At 38.3% G+C, this 21,016-nt stretch overlaps 1 protein-coding gene across 2 annotated transcripts; it reads right to left on the bottom strand.

Annotated features, from left to right (window-relative positions):
- Positions 1-6,248: 6,248 nt before the first annotated feature.
- On the bottom strand, positions 6,249-17,404 carry LOC127434658 (myosin-7-like). Of its 2 annotated transcripts, XM_051687550.1 has the most exons (38): positions 17,390-17,404; positions 16,926-17,138; positions 16,641-16,784; positions 16,401-16,557; positions 16,283-16,310; positions 16,062-16,170; positions 15,672-15,764; positions 15,514-15,577; positions 15,319-15,417; positions 15,126-15,229; positions 14,553-14,691; positions 14,354-14,472; positions 14,110-14,259; positions 13,830-14,000; positions 13,430-13,736; positions 13,269-13,351; positions 12,976-13,181; positions 12,433-12,556; positions 12,185-12,321; positions 11,841-12,096; positions 11,495-11,737; positions 11,238-11,414; positions 11,001-11,146; positions 10,836-10,926; positions 10,365-10,754; positions 10,140-10,266; positions 9,943-10,061; positions 9,664-9,860; positions 9,279-9,462; positions 8,944-9,109; positions 8,729-8,853; positions 8,147-8,455; positions 7,852-8,055; positions 7,449-7,745; positions 7,242-7,346; positions 6,890-6,985; positions 6,655-6,789; positions 6,249-6,367 (listed from the first exon to the last, which is right to left on the bottom strand). In XM_051687550.1, exons 2-38 carry the CDS (start codon positions 17,124-17,126, stop codon positions 6,347-6,349), a joined length of 5,823 nt encoding a protein of 1,940 aa, XP_051543510.1. In that variant the 5' UTR covers positions 17,127-17,138; positions 17,390-17,404; the 3' UTR covers positions 6,249-6,346. The 2 variants fall into 2 exon arrangements, with proteins under 2 accessions (XP_051543510.1, XP_051543509.1); XM_051687549.1 differs by having other exon boundaries at positions 13,269-13,736.
- Between the last annotated feature and the right edge of the window lie 3,612 nt (positions 17,405-21,016).

Raw genomic sequence — 21,016 nt, forward strand, 5'->3', positions numbered from 1 at the left:
CCTTATATCGGCTCCTCAGCGTAAAACCTGAATGAGTGGTTGCATACCAGCTCCTTTTATACCCGTATGTCCAGGGGAGTGGCATGTAAATACCACTCGCCAATTTTCATTGGCCTTTTATCAAAGACCAGAGGTGTCTCGGGCTCCCAAGAGTGACCCCTAGTGTCACTACATCGACACCAACATCTCGTTCCCTCCATCAGGGAACGGAGGTTACACCAGTAACCATGACGTATTCCTATGCAATCAACTTGAGTAAAAAAATTTATTCGGGGTAAAATTTATAATGCTAAAAAATATTTACAACAATCTCACCTAAAACTCACGTGGGGATACTTTTCTAAATTCTGACCTTGTTGTATTCAGATGGAATGATTTTTAAAGTCACTTGTTTCCAATGAAAATGAATAGTGACTTCCTCCCAATTTGGAATGCCCAATTCCCAATGTGCTTTTAACCTTGTGGTCACGTAGTGATTTGCCTCAATCCGGGTGGCGGAGGACGGATCTCAGTTGCCTCCGCATCTGAGACCATCAACCCTCGCATCTTATCATGTGGTGATAACATGGTCGTTGCCATGGAGACATAGCGCGTGTGGAGGCTTCACGCCATCCACGCACCACACACCCCACCAAGAACGAACCACATTATAGTGATCACGAGGAGGTTACCCCATGTGACTCTACCCTCCCTAGCAACCGGGCCAATTTGGTTGCTTAGGAGACCTGGTTGGAGTCACTCAGCACACCCTGGGATTCGAACTAGCGAACTAGTGAACTCCAGGGGTGGTAGCCAGCATCTTTTACCACTGAGCTACCTAGGCCCCTGAATGGTGACTGAAACTAACATTCTCTCTAACATCTGTTTTTGAGTTCCATGGAAGAATGAAAGTCACAGGCTTACAAGTTTGCAACTGTTACCGGTCAAGTCAAGTCATTTTTATTTGTATAGCGCTTTTCACAACACACATCATTTCAAAGCAGCTTTACATAAAATCATGCACTAGCAGAAAATGAAACTGTAATATCTATAAAGTTTTAGAGTCATCATTGTGTAGTTTGATAAAAACACGATTGTGAATTGTGTATAAAAATAAGTAATTAAATAATAATTGTATTTAGACCCCCAGTGAGCAATCCGAAGGTGACTGTGGCAAGGAACACAAAACTCCATAAGATGTTGGTTAATGGAGAAAAATAACCTTGGGAGAAACCAGACTCACTGTGGGGGCCAGTTCAGCTCTGACTAAACAACATGAATATAATGCCAATATTACTTTATTATGTATAGTGAATATCAATTATTAAACTAATTAAGTGTTAAGGGCCAGTGATTAAACAAAGATTTTGTAAGAACTGTAAGATTAATGACTTATGTCTTTGAAGTTCATCCTGGATTAACTGCAGAAGTTCACATAGATGCATTGTCCTTTGTTAGTTGGCTGATGAAGGCTTTTGCTGGCAATTAATTGATAGTCTATGCATTCCATTTTAAGAGTGTAGTCCATCATTAGACCAAGGTGATGCAGAGACCAGTGAGGTTCAACCGGCCAGTAATTTCGGTGACGTCTATGCTAAGTCCAAGGTTCAGGCAATGGCATATGATGTATCTCATGTCTTATGGTTGGAGTTGGCATCAGTTCATCCTCTGGAGTCCATCGCAATAGACTGAAGTGATGTCCGGCTGGGACCAGCTGCATTTAGTCATCATCACTCGGAGACAAGTAACAGTGGAGTCCAACACGAAGCAGGAATGGAGCTGGATCTGGCCAGTTCTGGTAACCTCAGGATAGGGGTCCCGATGTTGAGACAGGGATACAAATAGAATAATATTAGCATAGATGCCATTCAATGTTTTGCAGAGTTATAGATCATGATCAATGTTTTTGGTTTCTGGTTCCGGCAGACCTAACTAAAGCAGCCTAATTGTGAGTTGAAGGATAAATTAGGTGTATGTCTGGCTAATTAGAAGAGTCTTTAGTCTAGACTTAAACTGAGTGAGTGTGTCTGCATCCATAGTTTATATTATATTCATATTCCATAGTTTAGCAGCCAAATATGAAAAAAGATCTACCTCCTTTTGTGGATTTTCATATTCTAGGAGCAATTAACAGGCCTGAATTTTGTGATCGTAATGAACGTGATGGAATATAGCGTGGTAGAAGGTCACTTAAGTACTACGCAGCTAGACCATTCAAAGCTTTATACGTAGTTGACAGAATTTTAAAATGAATACGAAATTTAACAGGTAGCCAATGTAACGATGATAAAATGGGGCTAATATGATCATATTTCTTGGTTCTAGTCAGCACTCTATCTGCTGCATTTTGAACCAATTGAAGTTTATTTATTGATCTTGCTGGACATCCTCTCAGTAATGCATTACAATAATCTAGTCTTGAAGTCATGAACGCATGAATTCGTTTTTTGGAATCAGCAACAGAGAGCATGTGTCGTAATTTAGCAATATTTTTTAGGTGGAGGAATGCTGTCCTACAAACATTGATAAGTTGATTTTCAAAGGACAGATTGGTATCAAATATAACACCTAAATTCTTCGCTGTTGAAGACGATGTAACAGTACATCCATCGGGAGTCAAATTATATTTTAGCAGCTTGTTTTTAGAGGTTTTTGGTCCAATAATTAGTACTTCTGTTTTGTCAGAATTGAGTAGAAGGAAACTTCATAGACAAACTCTGCTAATTTGGAGATTTGTGAAATTTCGTCAGGTTCTGATGAAATATAAGGTTGGGTATTGCCGGCATAACAGTGGAAACTTATTCCACGATTCCTGATAATATCTCCCAGGAGAAGCATGTATAAGGAGAAAAGCAGAGGCCCTAAAACTGATCCCTGTGGCACGCCATACTTAACTTTTGTTTGTTTGATAATTCCTCATTTACATAGACAAAGTGGTAGTTGTCTGCTAAATAGGACCTAAACCATGCTAATGCAAGTCCACAAATGCCAACATAATTCTCTAGCCTATTCAAGATAATGTCGTGATCTATCGTGTCGAAGGCAGCACTCAGATCTAAAAGCACTAGAAGAGAAATGCAGCCGCGATCAGATGATTAGAGCAAGTAATTTGCAACTCTGATAAGTGCAGTCTCTGTACTGTGATAGGGCCTAAATCCTGACTGAAATTGATCATAGATATACTATTTCTCTGTAGAAATGAACATAGTTGGGAGGACACTACCTTTTCTAGTATTTTTGACATAAACGGGAGATTTGAAATCGGACTATTATTAGCCAATTCTCCCGGATCACGTTGTGGCTTCTTAATAAGCGGTTTGATAACTGCCATTTTAAAGTTTCTTGGGACATGTCCTAAAGATAGAGAGGAGTTAAAAATATTAAGAACAGTTTCTGAGATTACAGGGAATACCTCTTTTAAGAGCTTAGTTGGTATTGAATCTAACATACATGTGGCTTTTGATGTTTCGATAAGTTTTGTTAGCTCTTCATGACCTATGACAGAGAAGGATTGAACTTGCAAGTGAGGAAAATTATGAGACACTGTTTTCTGAGGTACTGTGACAGATGATTGCATAATTCCAATTTTATTTCTGATTATTTCAATTTTATCAGTAAAGAAATTCATGAAGTCATTATTCTTGTGTTGCGACAGAATATCTGGTTCAGTTGAGGCTTTATTCCTAACCAATTTTATACAGTACTGTATAAACACCTAGGATTGTTGTGGTTATTTTCTATGAGTTTGCTCAAATATGTTGACCTGGCAGCATTTAGTGCCTGTCTGTAGCTACAGACACTATCCATCCATGCACCGCGAAATACCTCTGATTTTGTATTCTTCCACTTGTGCTCCATTTTCCGAGCTGCTCTCTTGAGAGCATGAGTGTGATCATTGTACCATGCTGCAGGGCTTTTTTCTTTATTTTTCTTTAATCGAAGGGGGGGCAACACTATCAAGAGTGCTAGAGAAGACTGTATTTATAATTTTTGTTATTACATCAAGTTATTCTAGACTTTTGGGCTTATTGAGTGTATGAGATATATCTGGAAGATTATTAGTGAAGCTATCTTTAGTGGTTGAAAGAATAGTTCTACCTGAATGATAGCATGGTGTAGATTGAGAACATTGAGACAAGGTAATGATCTGAGATTTCATCACTTTGCGGAATAATTTCTGTAGTATCAACATCAGCTTCATTTGACAGAATTAAATCTAGCATATGATTATGGCGATGAGTTGTTCCTGTCACATTTGACTCCAAGAGAGTTGAGAATATAGATAAATGCTAATCCCAATGTGTCATTTTCATTATCTATGTGAATGTTGAGGTCACCAACAATTAGAGCTCGATCTACAGTAACTACAAGATCTGATAAAAAATTGAGCAAATTCCCCAAGGAAATCAGAATAAGGCCCGGGTAATCTATATACTGTAGCAAGGGCAAAAGATGACAGAGTTTTTTTATTTATATCTGACGGTGTCACATTAAGCATTATTAGTTCAAAAGACTTAAACTTATATCCTGTCCTCTGAGTAACATCAAAAAAACTGTAAATTGTAGCAACACCTCCTCCTCAACCCTTCAGACGAGGCTCATGTTTAAAACAATAACCTGGGGGAGTAGATTCATTTAAAGTACTATATTCATCCGGTTTAAGCCAGGATTCAGTCAAACAGAGTGCATCCAATCTATGATCTGTTATAATTTCATTTACAATTTGTGCTTTGGTTGAAAGAGATCTAATGATTAGTAGCCCTACTTTTATATGATGCTTATCTTCAAATGGTTTTTTTTTTTTTTCAAGTTTGACCTTACTCAAATTTTTTCTAAATGATTTAGTGAAGGGTTTGTGTTTGGTAGTTCTGGGAACAGACACAGTCTCTATATGATATCTAGGTGATACAGTCTCTATGTGTTGTAGTTTATGTGACCTGTGTGATGTTTCAAGGCAGCTAGCAGACATTCAGATTAACCAGTTTGTCTGCTTCCTGACCTGGGCCCCAGTTAGTCAAATACTATCACTATTAAGACTATGAGCCAAATTACTAGAGAGGGATGGAGTTCGTCTCTTTATCAGGTCAGGTCTACCCCAAAAACTCTTCCAATTGTCTATGAATCCTATGCTATTCTCCAAACACCACTCAGACATCCAGCTGTTCAGTGACACAAATCTACTATAAACCTCCTCACCACAATGAGCAGGGAGGGGGCCAGAGCATATTAAAGTGTCTGACATCATTTTTGCAAGTTCACACACCTCTTTAACATTATCTTTAGTGATCTATGACTGGCGAAGCCAGCACTTGTAAATTTTATTTGATGTCAGAAGCCCGAGTCCCTGAAATGCATTTAACAGTGGTGGCTGGAGTCTCTATTTCCACATTCCTTACAGTAGAATCACCAATAACAAGGGCTTTTTCAACATGATTCTCAGTGGGTGCATCACTGAGAGGGGAGAATCAACTGGAAACCCTAACAAGAATAGGAGAGTGGTGTCGCTTTGCTGAGTGAGTATGCTGCTGAGACGTCACCCAAACGTCCTGCTGCAGGGGCTCTAGAGCCGGAACCAAAATGTGTGTGTTGCTCGCGTATTACTCACATCTAAAACAGTATCTACCGGCTTCTCTTTCTCACTGACCTCCACTAGCGTTCAGATGCATGTCTCTAGCTCATTAATCTTCTTCATCAGCCTGACTAATTCCTTACATTTATCACATTTGAATCCCTCACTGCTGACGGAAGAAGCTATAGTAAACATGTTACATGCAATGCAGGAAGCAACAACTTGAGCGGATGACTTACCGCAATTGTTAGGGTTAGGTTACCCTAACCCTTACCGCAACAGTAAACCTGACTTTGTTTGCCTGGTCCTTGATGAAAAGAAGTTTGCGCTATTCATCAACCCCAGTTATAATGGATAACTAACTTCCCAATTAATATGGGCTAAATTAAATAAATATATAAATATATCAGACCTTGAAGGTAAGAACTTGCTTGAGACTTGCACATGTATGACTTGTGCCCACCTCTGATACAGTAAATAGAATGTGTTCAGAGTTTATGTTGTGAAATGTATTCAGTCTTAAAAAGGATAGCTGTATTATTTACTAGAACTAAAGGTAAGTGGACAATTTTGTTCTGATCATTTGTAGGTTACTACTGTATGTGACATACATTCTAGGCAACATAATTCCTGCTGTGCACTGGATCATGATGGACTACTGTAATGCCTTTATATTGAAAAACAAAAAACAAAAACGAGGTTGATGTTTTAAAGATATTTGCATATCTTGTTTATTCTACTGAACTACAGAAGAGATTGCCATTGCAATCAGTGTTTGGAGAGCTCCAGGTGATATTTTTACTCCTCATCAGCACCCTTCTGTGAGGAAGAACATAAAGAAGAAAGGCAGTATGTTAAGATGGATACGTGGACAAGGGTTTTAATCCATTTATGTATTTTGGATGATAGCCATATCAGGTACACAACCAAATTTGCTTCATCAGTTATAGTGGTAGTGGTTGCAACCATCTATTAATGTATTTCTATTTATATTATAGATTTTAAAGTTGCACTGTCACACTGAATTAACCTGTGTCTGTTCATGGTTTTTCTGAAGTTTTTATTTTTGTGTACAAAATCACTTGTACTGAATGCTAAAATCTTACCTTGGGTCCAGTATCACGGCTCTTGGCTCTCATCTTGTTGACCTGAGATTCAGCAATATCAGCTCTCTCCTCAGCTTCATCCAGCTCATGCTGTATCTTACGGAACTTGCCCAGGTTAGAATTGGCCTGTTCCTCCTATATAATATGCAGAGAATATTTGTGAAATTCAAGATTTACCTTAGAAAATAATTACAGAAGTCTTTGCATACAATGGCAACTGTGAACAAATACTTACAGCCACCTCAGCAGTTCTCTTGTAGGACTTGACCTTCAGCTGAAGCTTGTCCACAAGATCCTGCAGACGAGACAGATTCTTTCTGTCTTCCTCAGTCTATGCAAAAAAAGTAAACAATAATTGTGATAAAGTTCAGCAGTATATACAATACATACATACATACATATATATACATACATATATATATATATATATATATATATATATATATATATATATATATATATATATATATATATATATAATTAAGATTGTGTTTTATGTATATTGAAGAAATTACATAAGCATATCAACAAAAGAAACCAAAAGCATCATGAAGTCCATTTGATCAAGCAGGCCAAATTTTCCCTACCTGGTAGGTGAGTTCTTTGATGCGTCTTTCATATTTACGAATTCCCTTGACAGATTCGCTAGCTTTTCTCTGCTCTATCTCCACCTCACTTTCCAGCTCTCTCACCTAACAGATGGGGGAGAAGTTTAGCTTACTGCATATAATAAGTTATTAAAGTATTATACTGAAATCACATTACAAATGTTTCAAAAAATGTCAGCAGCTTACCCTGGCTTCCAGTTTCTGGACCTGCTTCTTGCCTCCCTTCATGGCTATCTGCTCAGCTTCATCCAGACGGTGCTGCAGGTCCTTGATGGTCTGTTCCATATTCTTCTTCATGCGCTCCAGATGAGCACTGGTGTCCTGCTCCTTCTTCAGCTCTTCTGCCATCATGGCAGCATCAGTGATGGCTTTCTTGGCTTTTTCCTCGGCATTCCTGCACTCCTGCACAGCTTCCTCAACCTCAGACTGGAGCTGAGAATTGTCTCCCTCCAGCTTCTTCTTCTGATTCAGCAGGCTGGTGTTCTGAACATTGAGAATAATCACATTTATTTAGTCTTTAGGTGCTATAATAAACTAAGAGAAAGTTAACAGGCTTTCTTTACAGTGGACTCATACAGATGTGCCATACCTGAGAATGCAGCAGCTGAACCCTCTCACTGACATCCAGCAATTCCTGCTCAGCCAGTTTCCTTCCTCTCTCAGTCTGTTCCACTATTGATCTCAACTCATCCAGTTCAGCCTGCAGCAGATTGTTGCGTCTCTCCACAATGGCGATGTTCTCTTTGAGATCATCATTACTCCGAAGAGCATCGTCCAGCTGCAGCTGGGCATCCTAGGAAGCACAGATTTGACAAATAAAAATATTGCAGAACTTTGTGAGATTTCACTTTGGCATCATACATTTTGATTTAAAGATATCATACTTTGAGATGTCCATGAAGACCCTTGAGTTGTTTCTGGGCTTCTGCTGCCTGTCTGTTCGCCTGGCTGAGCTGAATCTCCATCTCATTGAGGTCTCCCTCCATCTTCTTCTTCAGTCTGAGGGCTTCATTCCTGCTGCGAGTCTCTGACTCAAGTGAGCTCTGAAGGGTATCAACCATTCTCTGCTGGTTCCTCTTGGCCTGCTCCATCTCCTCATCTTTCTCAGCCAGCTTGCGTTCAATGTCAGCTTTAATCTGACTGAATTCCAACTGAGCTCTAAGGATCTTGCCTTCCTCGTGTTCGAGGGAACCCTATGAAGAGTAAAAGTGATGTTTGTTAGTTGTCTGCATCAACCTTTGGTAGGGCACAGTGTTTTGGGGTGTGGGGTCATCTCCCACAAGATGTCCTAGTATGACATTTACAAGAACTTATTGCTTTACATAATTGCTTGATTTGGATTAAACATTCATCAGTCCTCTTAAAGGAATTTTGGCAAAACACTGATGACATCTTTAAAATTACGAAGTATGAGATTTGATGGCCAAATGGTCCATCAATCTGAACAACAAGGTATTTGGTGTTACCTCTGCCTCCTCCAGGGCAGCTTGTATCTCTTGTTTCTCCTGCTCTAGCAGTTTCCTAACTTTCTCCAGCTCATGAATACTCTTCCCACTCTCACCAAGTTGCTCAGTGAGGTCAGAGATTTCTTCTGTTTAATAGAAAAAAGTCTTTAGCAAGAACTCAAGGAAACTACATGGAAACAAAAAATTGTTGTGCGCAGTTATACAATCAAGCTTACCTTGGAGATTCTTGTTCTCCCTCTTCATGCTCTCCAGGTGGTCCAGTGACTCCTCATAAGAGTTCTTCAATTTGAAGAGTTCAGTGCTGAGAGATCTGGCTTCTTTTTGGGCACTTTCCAGTTCAGTTTGGGACTCTTCATACTTCTGCTTCCACTCAGACAAGACCTGGTTAAAATTAACAAGGTAAACCATACAGTCAGAGAGAACAGTGCAGTTTAAATCAAATGGTTAAGTAGTAAGATATAGTATTAGACCTTGGATCCTTGGTTAAAAAGTAAATGTTGGTTATCAGTGAAGTGTTTGAAACCTTTTTCATTTTACTTTGTCTCCTTACTTTATCAAAGTTTCTTTGCTTCTTGTCCAGAGCAGCAGCAGCAGCATTGGATCTCTCCACATCAACCATGAGATCTTCAATCTCATTCTGGAGCCTGTGCTTGGTTTTCTCCAGAGATGAGCATTTAGCATTGACCGCTTCCACAGCTTCTTCTGCATCTTGGAGGCGCTGAGCCAGCTTCTTCCTATAATATTTGAAACAAAATATATCAAAAGAAAATCTGAAGCATTGTTTATTGTTATTGTGAACTATATTTGTAAAGTGCTCTTAAGATTGCAAACCCTATTTCATGTTCATGTATTTTGTCATAAGGTATTTTTTCTCAGTGTTTCTTATTTAAAAACCAAAACTATTTTCACAGAGGCATTTTGTTTGTTTTACTTACTTTGCTTCCTCCAGCTCTTCAGTCCTCTGGATGGCATCAGTTTCATACTTGGTTCTCCACTGAGCCACCTCTGAGTTTGCCTTGGAGAGACTACGTTGCAGCTCAGCTTTGGCTTCCTGCTCCTCCTCATACTGCTCTCTAAGCAGATCAGCATCATGGCGAGAAGACTGCACTGCATGGGCCAGGGCGTTCTTAGCCTATAAAGATTGGAATTATCCTTTGTAAAGTACATAGAAATGCAGTGGACGATAGGTAACAAATAGATACTAAAAGAAATACCTTCACTTCCTCCTCCAGTTGTCTCTTGAGGTCTTCAACCTGCTGAGTGTAGGACTGCTTTCCTCTGGTCAGCTGAGACACCAAAGAAACTTTCTCTTCTAGCTGTCTGGAAAGTTCACCTAAAATGCAATATCAAAATGATTTTTTTGTAAAGGAATTGAGTTAAGTAATATAATAGCTATATCTTGTGTTTTTACCATTCTCAGTTTGCAGCTTGGCTTTTTGCATGGTGAAATCATTAATTGTGCGCTGGCCTTCCTCAGATTTGGTTCTGTACTCACTCATCTGGTCTTCCAGAGTTCTGCACATTTTCTCTAGGTTTGTCTTTAGGATGAATTATATTGATAATTGATTGGTTTCCTTGACCAACAACAAATACCATACACATCATTTAGACACTCAATATGATTTGCATTTCTCACTTTTGCCTTGACAAGCTGCTCCATATTTGAGATCACATCATCCAGTTCCAGTCTGAGTTCACACTTTTCTTTCTCAAGCTTCTGCTTCACCCTCTGAAGGTTGTCAATCTGCTCTCCTAGATCAGCCACACTGTCTGCATGTTTCTTCCTCAGTGTAGCAGCAATGGCCTCATGTTGCAGAGTGGCCTCTTCAAGGTCTCTGCGCAGTTTCTGGAACTCAGCTTCACGTTTCTTGTTCATCTCAATCTGGGAAGCAGTGGCACCACCAGCCTCCTCCAACCTCTCACTGATCTCCTCCAGTTCTCTGGACAGATCTGCCCTCTGCTTTTCAACTTTGGCTCGAGCAGCTCTCTCAGCCTCCAGCTCTTCTTCAAGCTCTTCAATACGGGCCTAGATTTATCAGAAACACCAAATTAAATTTCAGTGTGCTCAGTTATTCAAGAAAAATCATCTCATTGTTTTTTTATTCACCTGCAACTCTTTCAGTTTTTTCTGGAGTTGAGCATCCAGAACTTGCCCATCTTCAATCTTGCTGTTGAGCTGGCTTATTTCAAAGTCTTTTCTGTCAAGTTAACATGATTTGTTTTACATTAAGCACATGAAATATGAATAACATTTAAAAAAGAAAAATCTTACTTCTTTAGCCTCTCATCCATCTGCTGCTTATCATTTTCCAGATCCATCACACTCTCTTGTGTCAACTTCAAGTCACCCTCAAGCTTTCTTTTAGCTCTCTCAAGATCCATTCGTATTTTCTTTTCTTGTTCCAGAGAACCTTCAAGCTAAATTGTATACATCAAATATAACAAATCATGCAATTATTTGCAAAAACTTTTTGATTTTAAATTTAGTATTATGCTTTCCAGCACTCACATCATCAACTTGTTGCTCCAGCTTGGCTTTGGCTTTGGTGAGTGTGTTGACTTTGTCTTCCTCACTCTGGAGATCATCCAGCGTTTGCTGATGGGCCTCCTGCAGAGCTTTCTTCTCCTTGGTTAGCTTGGCAATGATTTCATCCAAAGCTGCCATCTCCTCTGTCAGGTTCTTAACCTGTAGAATTGTGTCATTGTATCAGGGACTCTCAACACATCGTTCTTAAGTCTCTAGCATTATCAGTGTTGAAAACTGACCTTGTTCTCAGTGGCATGTTTTTCTTTCTCCACTTTGGCCAGAGTGAGCTCAAGATCATCAATGTCCTTCTTGAGCTCAGAACATTCATCCTCCAGCTTTCTCTTCTTTGCCGTCAACTCGGAATTCATTTCCTCTTCATCCTCCAGTCTCTCAGTCAGCTCTTTGATTTTGGCCTCACCCTGGATCTTGTTCTTGATCAGACCCTCACATCTCTCCTCAGCATCTGCAAGATTATCTTGTTCCTATTAGAGTGAAAAAAGATTTATGAATGGTAAGGTGTTTCATTATTTTGTATTTACATTTGATTATTAAATGTGACTAGCAGAGTTTAGTTTATTGACGTACAGACTGCATTGCAAGCTGCAGGTCATTCTTCTCTTGGAGCATAGAAACCATCTTCTCTTCAAGCTCTTTTCTGCGGGCATCAGTTTTAGCAAAAGCCTCCTTCAGCTTGATAAATTCCTCCTTCATGTTGGCCATCTCTTTCTCAGTCTCAGCACTTTTCAGCAATGGTTTGATCTTGAAGTACAGCTTCATCCAGGGCCAATTTTTGACACCCATGAAAGCACGTATATTCCACTGGATCACAAGCAGTGCATCTCTGCCATGTAAAATGGCAATTGATAATTACGTTAAAGTATCAAATTTTGATGGGTGTGTTAATATATTAAAGAAATCTGAACTCTTACCTGCGATCAACAATCTTTTGGAACTCAAGTCTTGATAGAAAACCACGAGACACTGACTGAATTCCAGTTATAATAAGTGCAAGACGGTCGTCTCTCATCTCCTCAAGTGTACCCAGAAGACCAGCCTTGAAAAACACCTGAGCAAGAAAAAAAGTATTTTGAAGGATCTTACATCAGAAAAGATGACCAAAGAGGAGTGCCAGTAGAAGAGCTTGTTGATATAAAAGTTTGCCAAAATTATACAGTACCTTAGTATGTCCTAACTTGTACTGTGTGTGATCAATGTCCAGAGAGCCAAGAAGTTTTTCTGCACCCTTCTTGTTGTCAATGAACTGTCCCTCAGGAATAGCAGCAGGATTTAGGATGCGGTAACTACAAAAAATTAAAAGTACTTTTTATTATTCATCATACACTTACAGTAAATGCAAGATATGTTTTTGAACATGCAGTGTGTTGTTTATTTCAGCAGGTAGCTATGGATGCAAGTCACATTTTTAGACAAACTAAAGTTCAAAGAATATATTAACAATACGATTATAGTGCCATCTGTGGAATAATGTAAACATGAGGCTTTTAAGTGAGAGTTGATGATTACTTATTAATACTGTATATTTTAAAGGAGGTGCACACCAATGTAGTTAATTACATTTAATAAAAAATTTAAAGATGTGTATTTTCAAAAATCTCAGTGGTCTGTATAGCAGATGCAGACCAGTGAGAAACTTGTTGAAATAACTTGAGTCTTAGAGAAAATAAGATGTGTAATGAAAGCTATTAAAGCTCATACTAACCGTTGCTTGAAATCTCCATACAGGATCCTGTTGGGGAAGCCCTTTCTGCAGATTCTGATGCCCTCCAGCACACCGTTACAGCGCAGCTGGTGCATGACCAGAGGATTCTCCATCGCCCCAGGAGTCTTAGTCTCATTGGGGATGATGCAGCGCACAAAGTGAGGGTGAGTTGACCTCAAGTTGGTCATCAGTTTGTTCAGATTCTCCTGTTAGTAGAATTTAGTGGACTTTTATTCATATGTAATTAAGTCTTATGAGACAAAGTAAACTTATATTATTAAAATCTCACATACCCTATGGAGGGCTGACACTGTTTGGAAAGAAGAACCCTTCTTTTTGCTACCTCCTTTGCCACCCTTACCACCAGCAGAATCCGCTGTGAAATACATTCGTTTTGTTATTATTGTAAAATTTGGGTTTAATATTTTCATGTCACACTTCAATGTATACTCACAGTCAGCACTAGCGTAATTTGCAAACAGTATAGACAACAGTTTCAAGGTGGACTTCTGGAACAATCCCACAACAGTCTCATTAAGAGGATCCTTGTTTTTCACCAGCCAGTTTGAAATGTTGTAGTCAACTATGCCAGCATAGTGAACCAGGGAGAAATGAGCCTCTGGTTTACCCTTGACAATCCTGGGCTTCTGGAAGTTGCTTGATTTCCCCAAGTGGTTGTCATAAAGCTTAGCTTTAAATGTGGCATCACTGGCTTTAGGGAACATGCACTCCTCTTCAAGGATGGACATGATACCCATGGGCTACATCAAAGAGCAGAATATGACAGGCAATGTCAATTTTGCTGTGGAATTTGTCCCCCCTACAGTAGATTTGTCAACATAATATTTGCCCACCTTCTCAATAAGCTCAATGCAAGCCGCCAAGTCCATGCCAAAGTCGATGAAGACCCACTCAATACCCTCCTTCTTGTATTCCTCTTGTTCCAGCACAAACATATGGTGATTGAAGAACTGCTGCAACTTCTCATTAGTGAAGTTGATGCACAGCTGCTCAAAAGTGTTATACTGCAAGTGGACAGTGTGCAATCACATTGGTGCAAACAATGTAACACTGCACATTTTAATAAAAGTAGAGTGTGTGGGAAAAAGTTTCTTTGAATCAAATCAAACTCACATCAAAGATCTCAAATCCAGCAATGTCCAGTACACCAATGAAGTACTGGCGTGGCTGCTTGGTTTCCAGGGATTGGTTGATTCTTATAACCATCCACAGGAACATCTTCTCGTACACTGACTTTGCCAGAGCACCAACAGAGTAGTACACCTGACGAGGAATAAAGTGTGAATTGTCTTGGGAAACCACCCATGATATTATGAGTAGGTAATACTCATTAGTGTCCTTTTAATTTTCTTTCTACCTGCTGGACATTTTGTCCCTTGGTGACCCACTCATTTCCAACTTTGACTCTTGGGTGGCACAAACCCTTGATGAGGTCAGCAGAGTTCAGGCCCATCAGATATGAAATTTTGTCAGCATCTACAGTTTAAAAAGAATAGAGTTATTACTCTATATTCAGTATATTAGATACTTTTTACCTTTATTAAGATTATCCTAACCCTCAGTCCCATCAGACTCTGCCTGTTCCTCTCTTTGCTTCTGCTTAAACTTCATGTTGCCGTAGTGCATGATGGCACCAGTCAGCTTGTAGATGCTGTTCTTCTCCTCTTGGGTGAAGCCCAATATATCAAAAGCTTCCTAGAGAAAATGTGCAGTCTTTTAAAATTCATATTCTTCAAGTCCAGAACATCAAAGTCATTCATATAAACTCTTTAAAGAAATACGAACCCACATGACTTTATTCCATAGAGCACAAAAGATGTTTTGCAGAGGGTTCACAAAGCTTTCTGAGTTTCAGTAAATTAAGACTTAGTCTTTTCACATGGGCAAGTCATATTGACTTTTTACTTTAACAGTGCTTTTTGTAAATTTTTGGAGCTTGACAGCCCCTGGTAAATTGTTATGCAGGTTTGGAAGAATTTAAGGGTGAGTTTGGAACAGCATTTCTGCGTGAACCGTTCCTTTTAATATATATATATATATATATATATATTTTATTTTTTTTATTTTTTTTTTTTCTTAAAGTGGTATCACAGTGAAGTATCTTTAATTTAACATAATGTTACACCCACATCAGTTGCCATCAGCTCGTCACCATCACAAATTGAGGTCACTTGTATCTCTCCTTGGGAGATGAAGTTGTAGTCATAAGGGTTGTTGGTGATGAGCAGCATCTCTGAAGAAAAGTGAGAAAACAGATCAGAAATGGCTCCTCCATTTAGAGACAATGTTGACCGTGTTGATACATTTTATGGGTAATTTTACCCAGAAGTTCTGGTTTTCTCTGAGACAGGATCTGATAGAAAATGTGGTAGTCTCTCTCAGCCTTGAGCTGGAAAGTGACACGAGACTTCTCCAGAAGATCTAAATAAATCAATGAACAGATGAATATCTTAACAGCAATTCATTTCTTTATTAATGTGTAATTGTTGGAATGATATTGGGCAGTAAAGTACTTACAAGTCTCAATATCAGCAGAAGCTAACTTTCCACTTACTCCGAAATGGATACGGATAAATTTACCCTGTAAATACGGTAGGACTACAATATATAACATGTTCATATAACATAACTTAACATTAAGCCTATACAAAATACACCAATGGAAAGCTACTTACAAATCTGGAAGAGTTATCATTCCTGATGGTCTTGGCATTGCCAAAAGCTTCCAGAGCGGGGTTACACTGAATGATTTGATCTTCCAGAGTACCCTGAGAATCAACCCAATAGATGTTGTAATAATAATAATAATAATAATAATAATAATTACTATTGTACGAAAATCTAAATCTTACATTTAAAGTCCAAAGTCCAGAATAAGGGCATTGTTTGTTTCATTCAATTATAAAGTATGTTTTATTTAGCATTAAGAGTCTTTCAAACAAAGTGCTGACAGATCCTTATGATTCATTTGCATACTTTTTGTTTTGAACTAGAAAGAGATTATTATGTTATGCTGTCTAGAAGACTTATTCTTCCATATAAGCCATTCTTTAGGAATTACGCACCTTTTTCTCCGCTGATGGATCCTTCTTGCCGGTTGTTGCTGCTGCAATGCTCGCAAAGTACTGGATCACTCTTTTAGTGTTCACAGTCTTTCCAGCACCGGATTCTCCACTTGGAATAGAAAAAAAGGCCATTAGAAGACTCATGAAATGCAGCAAAGAAACAATATGTGGTTGAAAGGAGGAATATTTTACTACAGTGAATCATAATGTGTATTACATACGTGATCAGGACAGACTGATTCTCCCTGTCTGTGGGATAAAAAGACAAAGGATGATTTGAAACATGTACAGTTGCATTGTAAATCTGTAATAATTTCTACAAGCCAGATAGATCATCACCTGACAACATGTACTGGTAGGCATTGTCAGAGATGGAGAAGATGTGAGGAGGAGCTTCACTCCTCTTCTTTCCTCTGTAAGCATCGACAACTTCCTGATTGTACACTGGAAGCCACTTGTAGGGGTTTACAGTGACACAGAAGAGCCCAGAGTAGGTCTAGAAGAGAGAACAAGAGATAATAAGATGCTGTGGGTAGTTTTATGGTCGTCTAAGATCTCGAACTGCAAGTTTTGACTCACGTAGATCATCCAGGCTGCGTAACGCTCTTTGAGGTTAAACAGCACAGCGGGCTCGTGGAGGAAGGTGAACATCGCCATGTCCTCAATTTTATCGAACTTTGGCGGGTTCTGAGGATGAATATCAGCTTCCTTCACAGTTACTGTCTGTGGATAACACACAAAAATGTTCTGGTTGACTCTCATATCACACTTCAAATCTAAATAGTCTTCTGTAGTTATATCCACATCAAAAACTGTTAAATAAACAATCCAGAGATAAGATCCTGATAACCAAGAGATACTTACCTTCCCAAACTCAGTGTTAACAGTGACTTTGTCACCGTCTCTACTGGTGATGGAGGCTTTGACGAACTCAACTTCAGGGTCGGGCACAAAGCATTCTTTCTTCATGTCGAAGGGGCGAGTCTGGGCCTCCAGACGCTCCTTATCCGACTTCCGCAAGAAGGGAGCGGCTGGCCCAAACTCTGCCATCACCATATCACCCATCTTTCAATCAAACTAAGGCAAAGATGATAGATAGATTCAGATCAATTGTAATCTAAAAAATTAGTTCAGCCCTATAATCTAAACATTAGTGAAGATGTAATGTCCACAAGATTCACACTTAATATGACTCTTGCTTTCCATAAATGTATTTCTAATCCTTTACTTGCTCTTTCAATAAACAAGCTTCACTATAAAGTATTGCATAAATATTACAACAACAAAACAACTCAGCATTTTGACTTTTACTTATAGACATCGCTTACCCTGTTTTACTCAGATGTAGTCCAAGAAAGTGCTGGTCCTTGCAGTGGAATAAATATGAATTTAATCAACAACGGAAAGTTTTGTTATTCTATTAAATCTTGTCCTTTTATCAGTCCACACACACAAACACATGTCCTCATTGAATCTTATTTCTCCTTTGCTAGTTCAAGACAGAGAGGTAAAACATTTACAAATACAAACCATCTTACCTTTAGATGGTACAATGACTCTAACAAAGTGCTGTAAAGCATCTCTTTATATAGTGGCACAATGACTGTGACATTGACCCCCTGTATTTGGCTTGGCTCAGTTGTTGTGTGCGTAGCTCTTTTTGGGGTGCCAGAAAAAAATTCTTCGTCTGAGTCACATTAGTTTAGCATGTGCTGTGGTGTTGAGCGCTGCTATTGTGAAAGATCAGAAAGGATCTAAATCACAATGATGCTATTTTTGTCACATTATCATATCTTTCAGTCTTAAGATTAAAGCACACTTTACTACAGTTTACTAAAGTATCTCTATTTCTTCACATCAGTTTTCACTGTGGAATTTGTTTTATAGTGTTTATGAATGATATATAGTTTCTTTGTGTAGGTAAAACATGTTTAGGTGTGGACAACATTGTGTAACATTTTAAGTATATTTATTATAGTTAAAATCTCTTACATAATCCTTTAATAAATAAAATCATAATTATGCAAAGACTAATTGATAGCTATCTTTCAGCCTTGAAGCGTACTTTGCCTGTAAGGCAAAACCCCTGCATCATCAAGCAAGATGGCAATCAGTGTACAGTCAAATTGTCAATAGACAGCTGTAATGGCAACAATAGATATCTACACTTGTGACCTTTTGTTCTTGCCTTATGGAGAGACAGCTGCATCTCTCTTTTGCTTGCTCATGTTTTCAGCTTTGACCTTTCTAGACAATACAATGACATGTCCATGACTTGTGTTTTGTAGGTTGTACCAAGTTCATGTGTATTCATAGAAAATGGGACAAACAACAACTCCTTCCATGGTCTTTTATACGCACCCCATCCATTCTGACTTCAACAAGATTTTGCACCAGCTATAAATAAATCCAATGCTACCAAAAACAAATACATAAACAGATACTATAAAATGCACATAATAATGCATGCATCTTTTACAACCTCACATTAATTGAGAGGCTACATGGGAAATTTTCATTTTTTAACTCATTCATCACAACGCAGAACCACTTAAAATGAACTAGTGAGATATTAAGAACGCTGAAAAACTCAAAGTAAATGGTGACTATTTAAAGGACTGAAGAAATATACTTTTCCTTATACATTCATTTCAAGTTTATCCCAAAATATAGTAGACATGTTATGCATCAACAACCCAAATACAGTATATAACAGTTGTGATACTATTCTTTTTTGTGTTCCAGGTAACATGAATGTGCTTACTAGTTGGAATCACACTTGTCTTAGCATGAAGAACATGTTGACCAGGTCAAACTACCCGTCTTAGCCCCAGATCTGCTTGTATACAGTGTTAACTTATTGTCAGGTCAACAGCATTGATTTGTGAGCCATCACTCAAGACCTTCGGTGGATAATCAGGCCTGCCTTGACCTCTTTTCCCACAGTTATTCTGAACCCTCTCATCAAGCACCTTACTTAGTCTTAACACTTGAGCTGTCTATTCTAAGCCCCATTGTCCTTTATAGACCCTCATTCTCAGCTGTCTACTCACCCTGGCTTAACAGTACTCTTGAGTAAGAATGGAAGAAACAGTGGCACCTTATGGCTAATGAAATGTGTAATCTGAGCTTCCTTTTGTCAAAGAGACTAGGATGGTCTTGCATCTGTTGCAGCCAAAAGGTTCAATGGAAATCCTTTGTCTTTTGCCACTTTGGAACACTATTTTTACCACCATAAATGTGATTAAATTTTGGAGTTTTTCTTAAACAAGACATTTAATAAAGATTTCTTAAGTGGACAGTGGCTTCTTCGTTTGTCTTTTACTTGTTGCGCTGTATACATGGTCTTCCCCAAATTGATTCTAAGTTGGATATTGGTTTTTACCCTAGCATTAAAAGTAGTTACCACAGCTGCTGAGGGAGTGACAGTAATTTTGACATATTTCTCTCTTCTGACTGTTATAATCCATCCAATCCTTTTGGAAAGTCATGCACATGCAATAATGTAGTCTTTCTTTGCAGTTTGAGCAAATGGGAAGGCAAAAATAATATTTTGCTGTGGTCTCCCATTCGCTGCTTTAGAAGTTTACCCTGCAATAGTTTATATGCTGAAATGTGTAAAGGATCTGTTGCTCCTGATGCCAGATGCAATGTTTTTTTTTATTTCATTTAATTTTTATTAATTGTGTAAAATAATTTATATTCATTATAGAAGTATCTACAATCGTTTCTTGATAAACTGATTCAGCTTTTTTTAAATCCCTCCCAACAGAATAACATTAGGTCTTGTTTTACTGATGTGCACATGTGTACTGGAAATACAGCTCTTGTAATAAGATCCACATTATGTCATTTCTGTTGATACTGTTTGACATATTTATCACTAAGGGATACCCTCTGGAGGTTGTAGCTCTGCACTGCGATTGTCATGATTATCAGCAAATAATGGAGCACCATATGAGCCACTCATAACTGCATTGTGCAGAACACTGTTTAATATAATGGCTATTTTTACATGTATCACATGCTTATCACATGTACATAGGTGTGAAGTTTTAAGCATCAGAAGTAACTTTAGTAGTAAAGCTTTCAGTAGTAAGATTCATTTATGAGCTTTGAACTTACACCTGTGATGGAACCATTAGTTAACTCAAAAGGGTTGAGGTTTGGGCTTTATTTTCTTTGAACATCCTCCAGCTGTAGAATTGGTTGTGTTCTGTATGTAATTTTACATTAACATTTAGTTATTTAGCACAGGGGTTTTCAAACGTTGTGATGCCAAGGACTCCCAAATATAATGATCCTCATGCAAGGGATCCCCTTCCTAAAATATAAAGGCTGCTATATTTGTTCATGTATAAAGACCCATTTATTGTGTGTGAGAATAGGTTGTGTGATATTATAAAACATATAACATGTTTTGTGCTAAATTAAATCATTAGATTTTATATTGCCGTTATACTCATCAAAAGCAATTTTTAACTCAATTTTAGACTGATGTTAGAACACCTAAACCTCGTTTTTAGAAAGCAGAGTAAACCAGTAATAATGTCCAATTAACTATATGTTAAAGGTTTTATTCTTTTATTTTTTTTTACACTTTTTTTTTCTGCGGACACCCTAGAACCCCCTTTGTGCCCCCTGGGGTTTCCTGGACCCCAGTTTGAGAACTTTGATTTAGATGCTTTAATCCAAAGCAACTTTCAAATGAGGAATATAACAGTTAAAAGTTAACAATACCTGCAGTACTGCACTGACAAGTTGAAAGAGTAGCTAGAGTAGTATATAAGCTAGTGCAGAAAAAAAGAGACAGACAAGGAAAGGTTTATTATGCTTGTGCATTGGTTAGGGTCTCATGGAAGAGACGTTCTTTTAGCTGATTTCCATGATGGAAAGTAAGTCTTCTACAGTACATAACTATAATTTTTGTTTACATTGTTTGAACTATAATGTTT

The sequence above is a fragment of the Myxocyprinus asiaticus genome, chromosome 44 (assembly GCF_019703515.2).
Source record: "Myxocyprinus asiaticus isolate MX2 ecotype Aquarium Trade chromosome 44, UBuf_Myxa_2, whole genome shotgun sequence".
NCBI classification, from domain to species: domain Eukaryota; kingdom Metazoa; phylum Chordata; class Actinopteri; order Cypriniformes; family Catostomidae; genus Myxocyprinus; species Myxocyprinus asiaticus.

Coding starts and splice junctions, on each gene's coding strand:
- LOC127434658 (XM_051687549.1), bottom strand. CDS start 17,126: ATGGGTGATATGGTGATGGCAGAGTTTGGGCCAGCCGCTCCCTTCTTG. Junction 15,418..15,513: donor TTCTGCTGATATTGAGACTT/GTAAGTACTTTA, acceptor TGATTTATTTAG/ATCTTCTGGAGAAGTCTCGT. Junction 14,001..14,109: donor CTGGATTTGAGATCTTTGAT/GTGAGTTTGATT, acceptor GTCCACTTGCAG/TATAACACTTTTGAGCAGCT.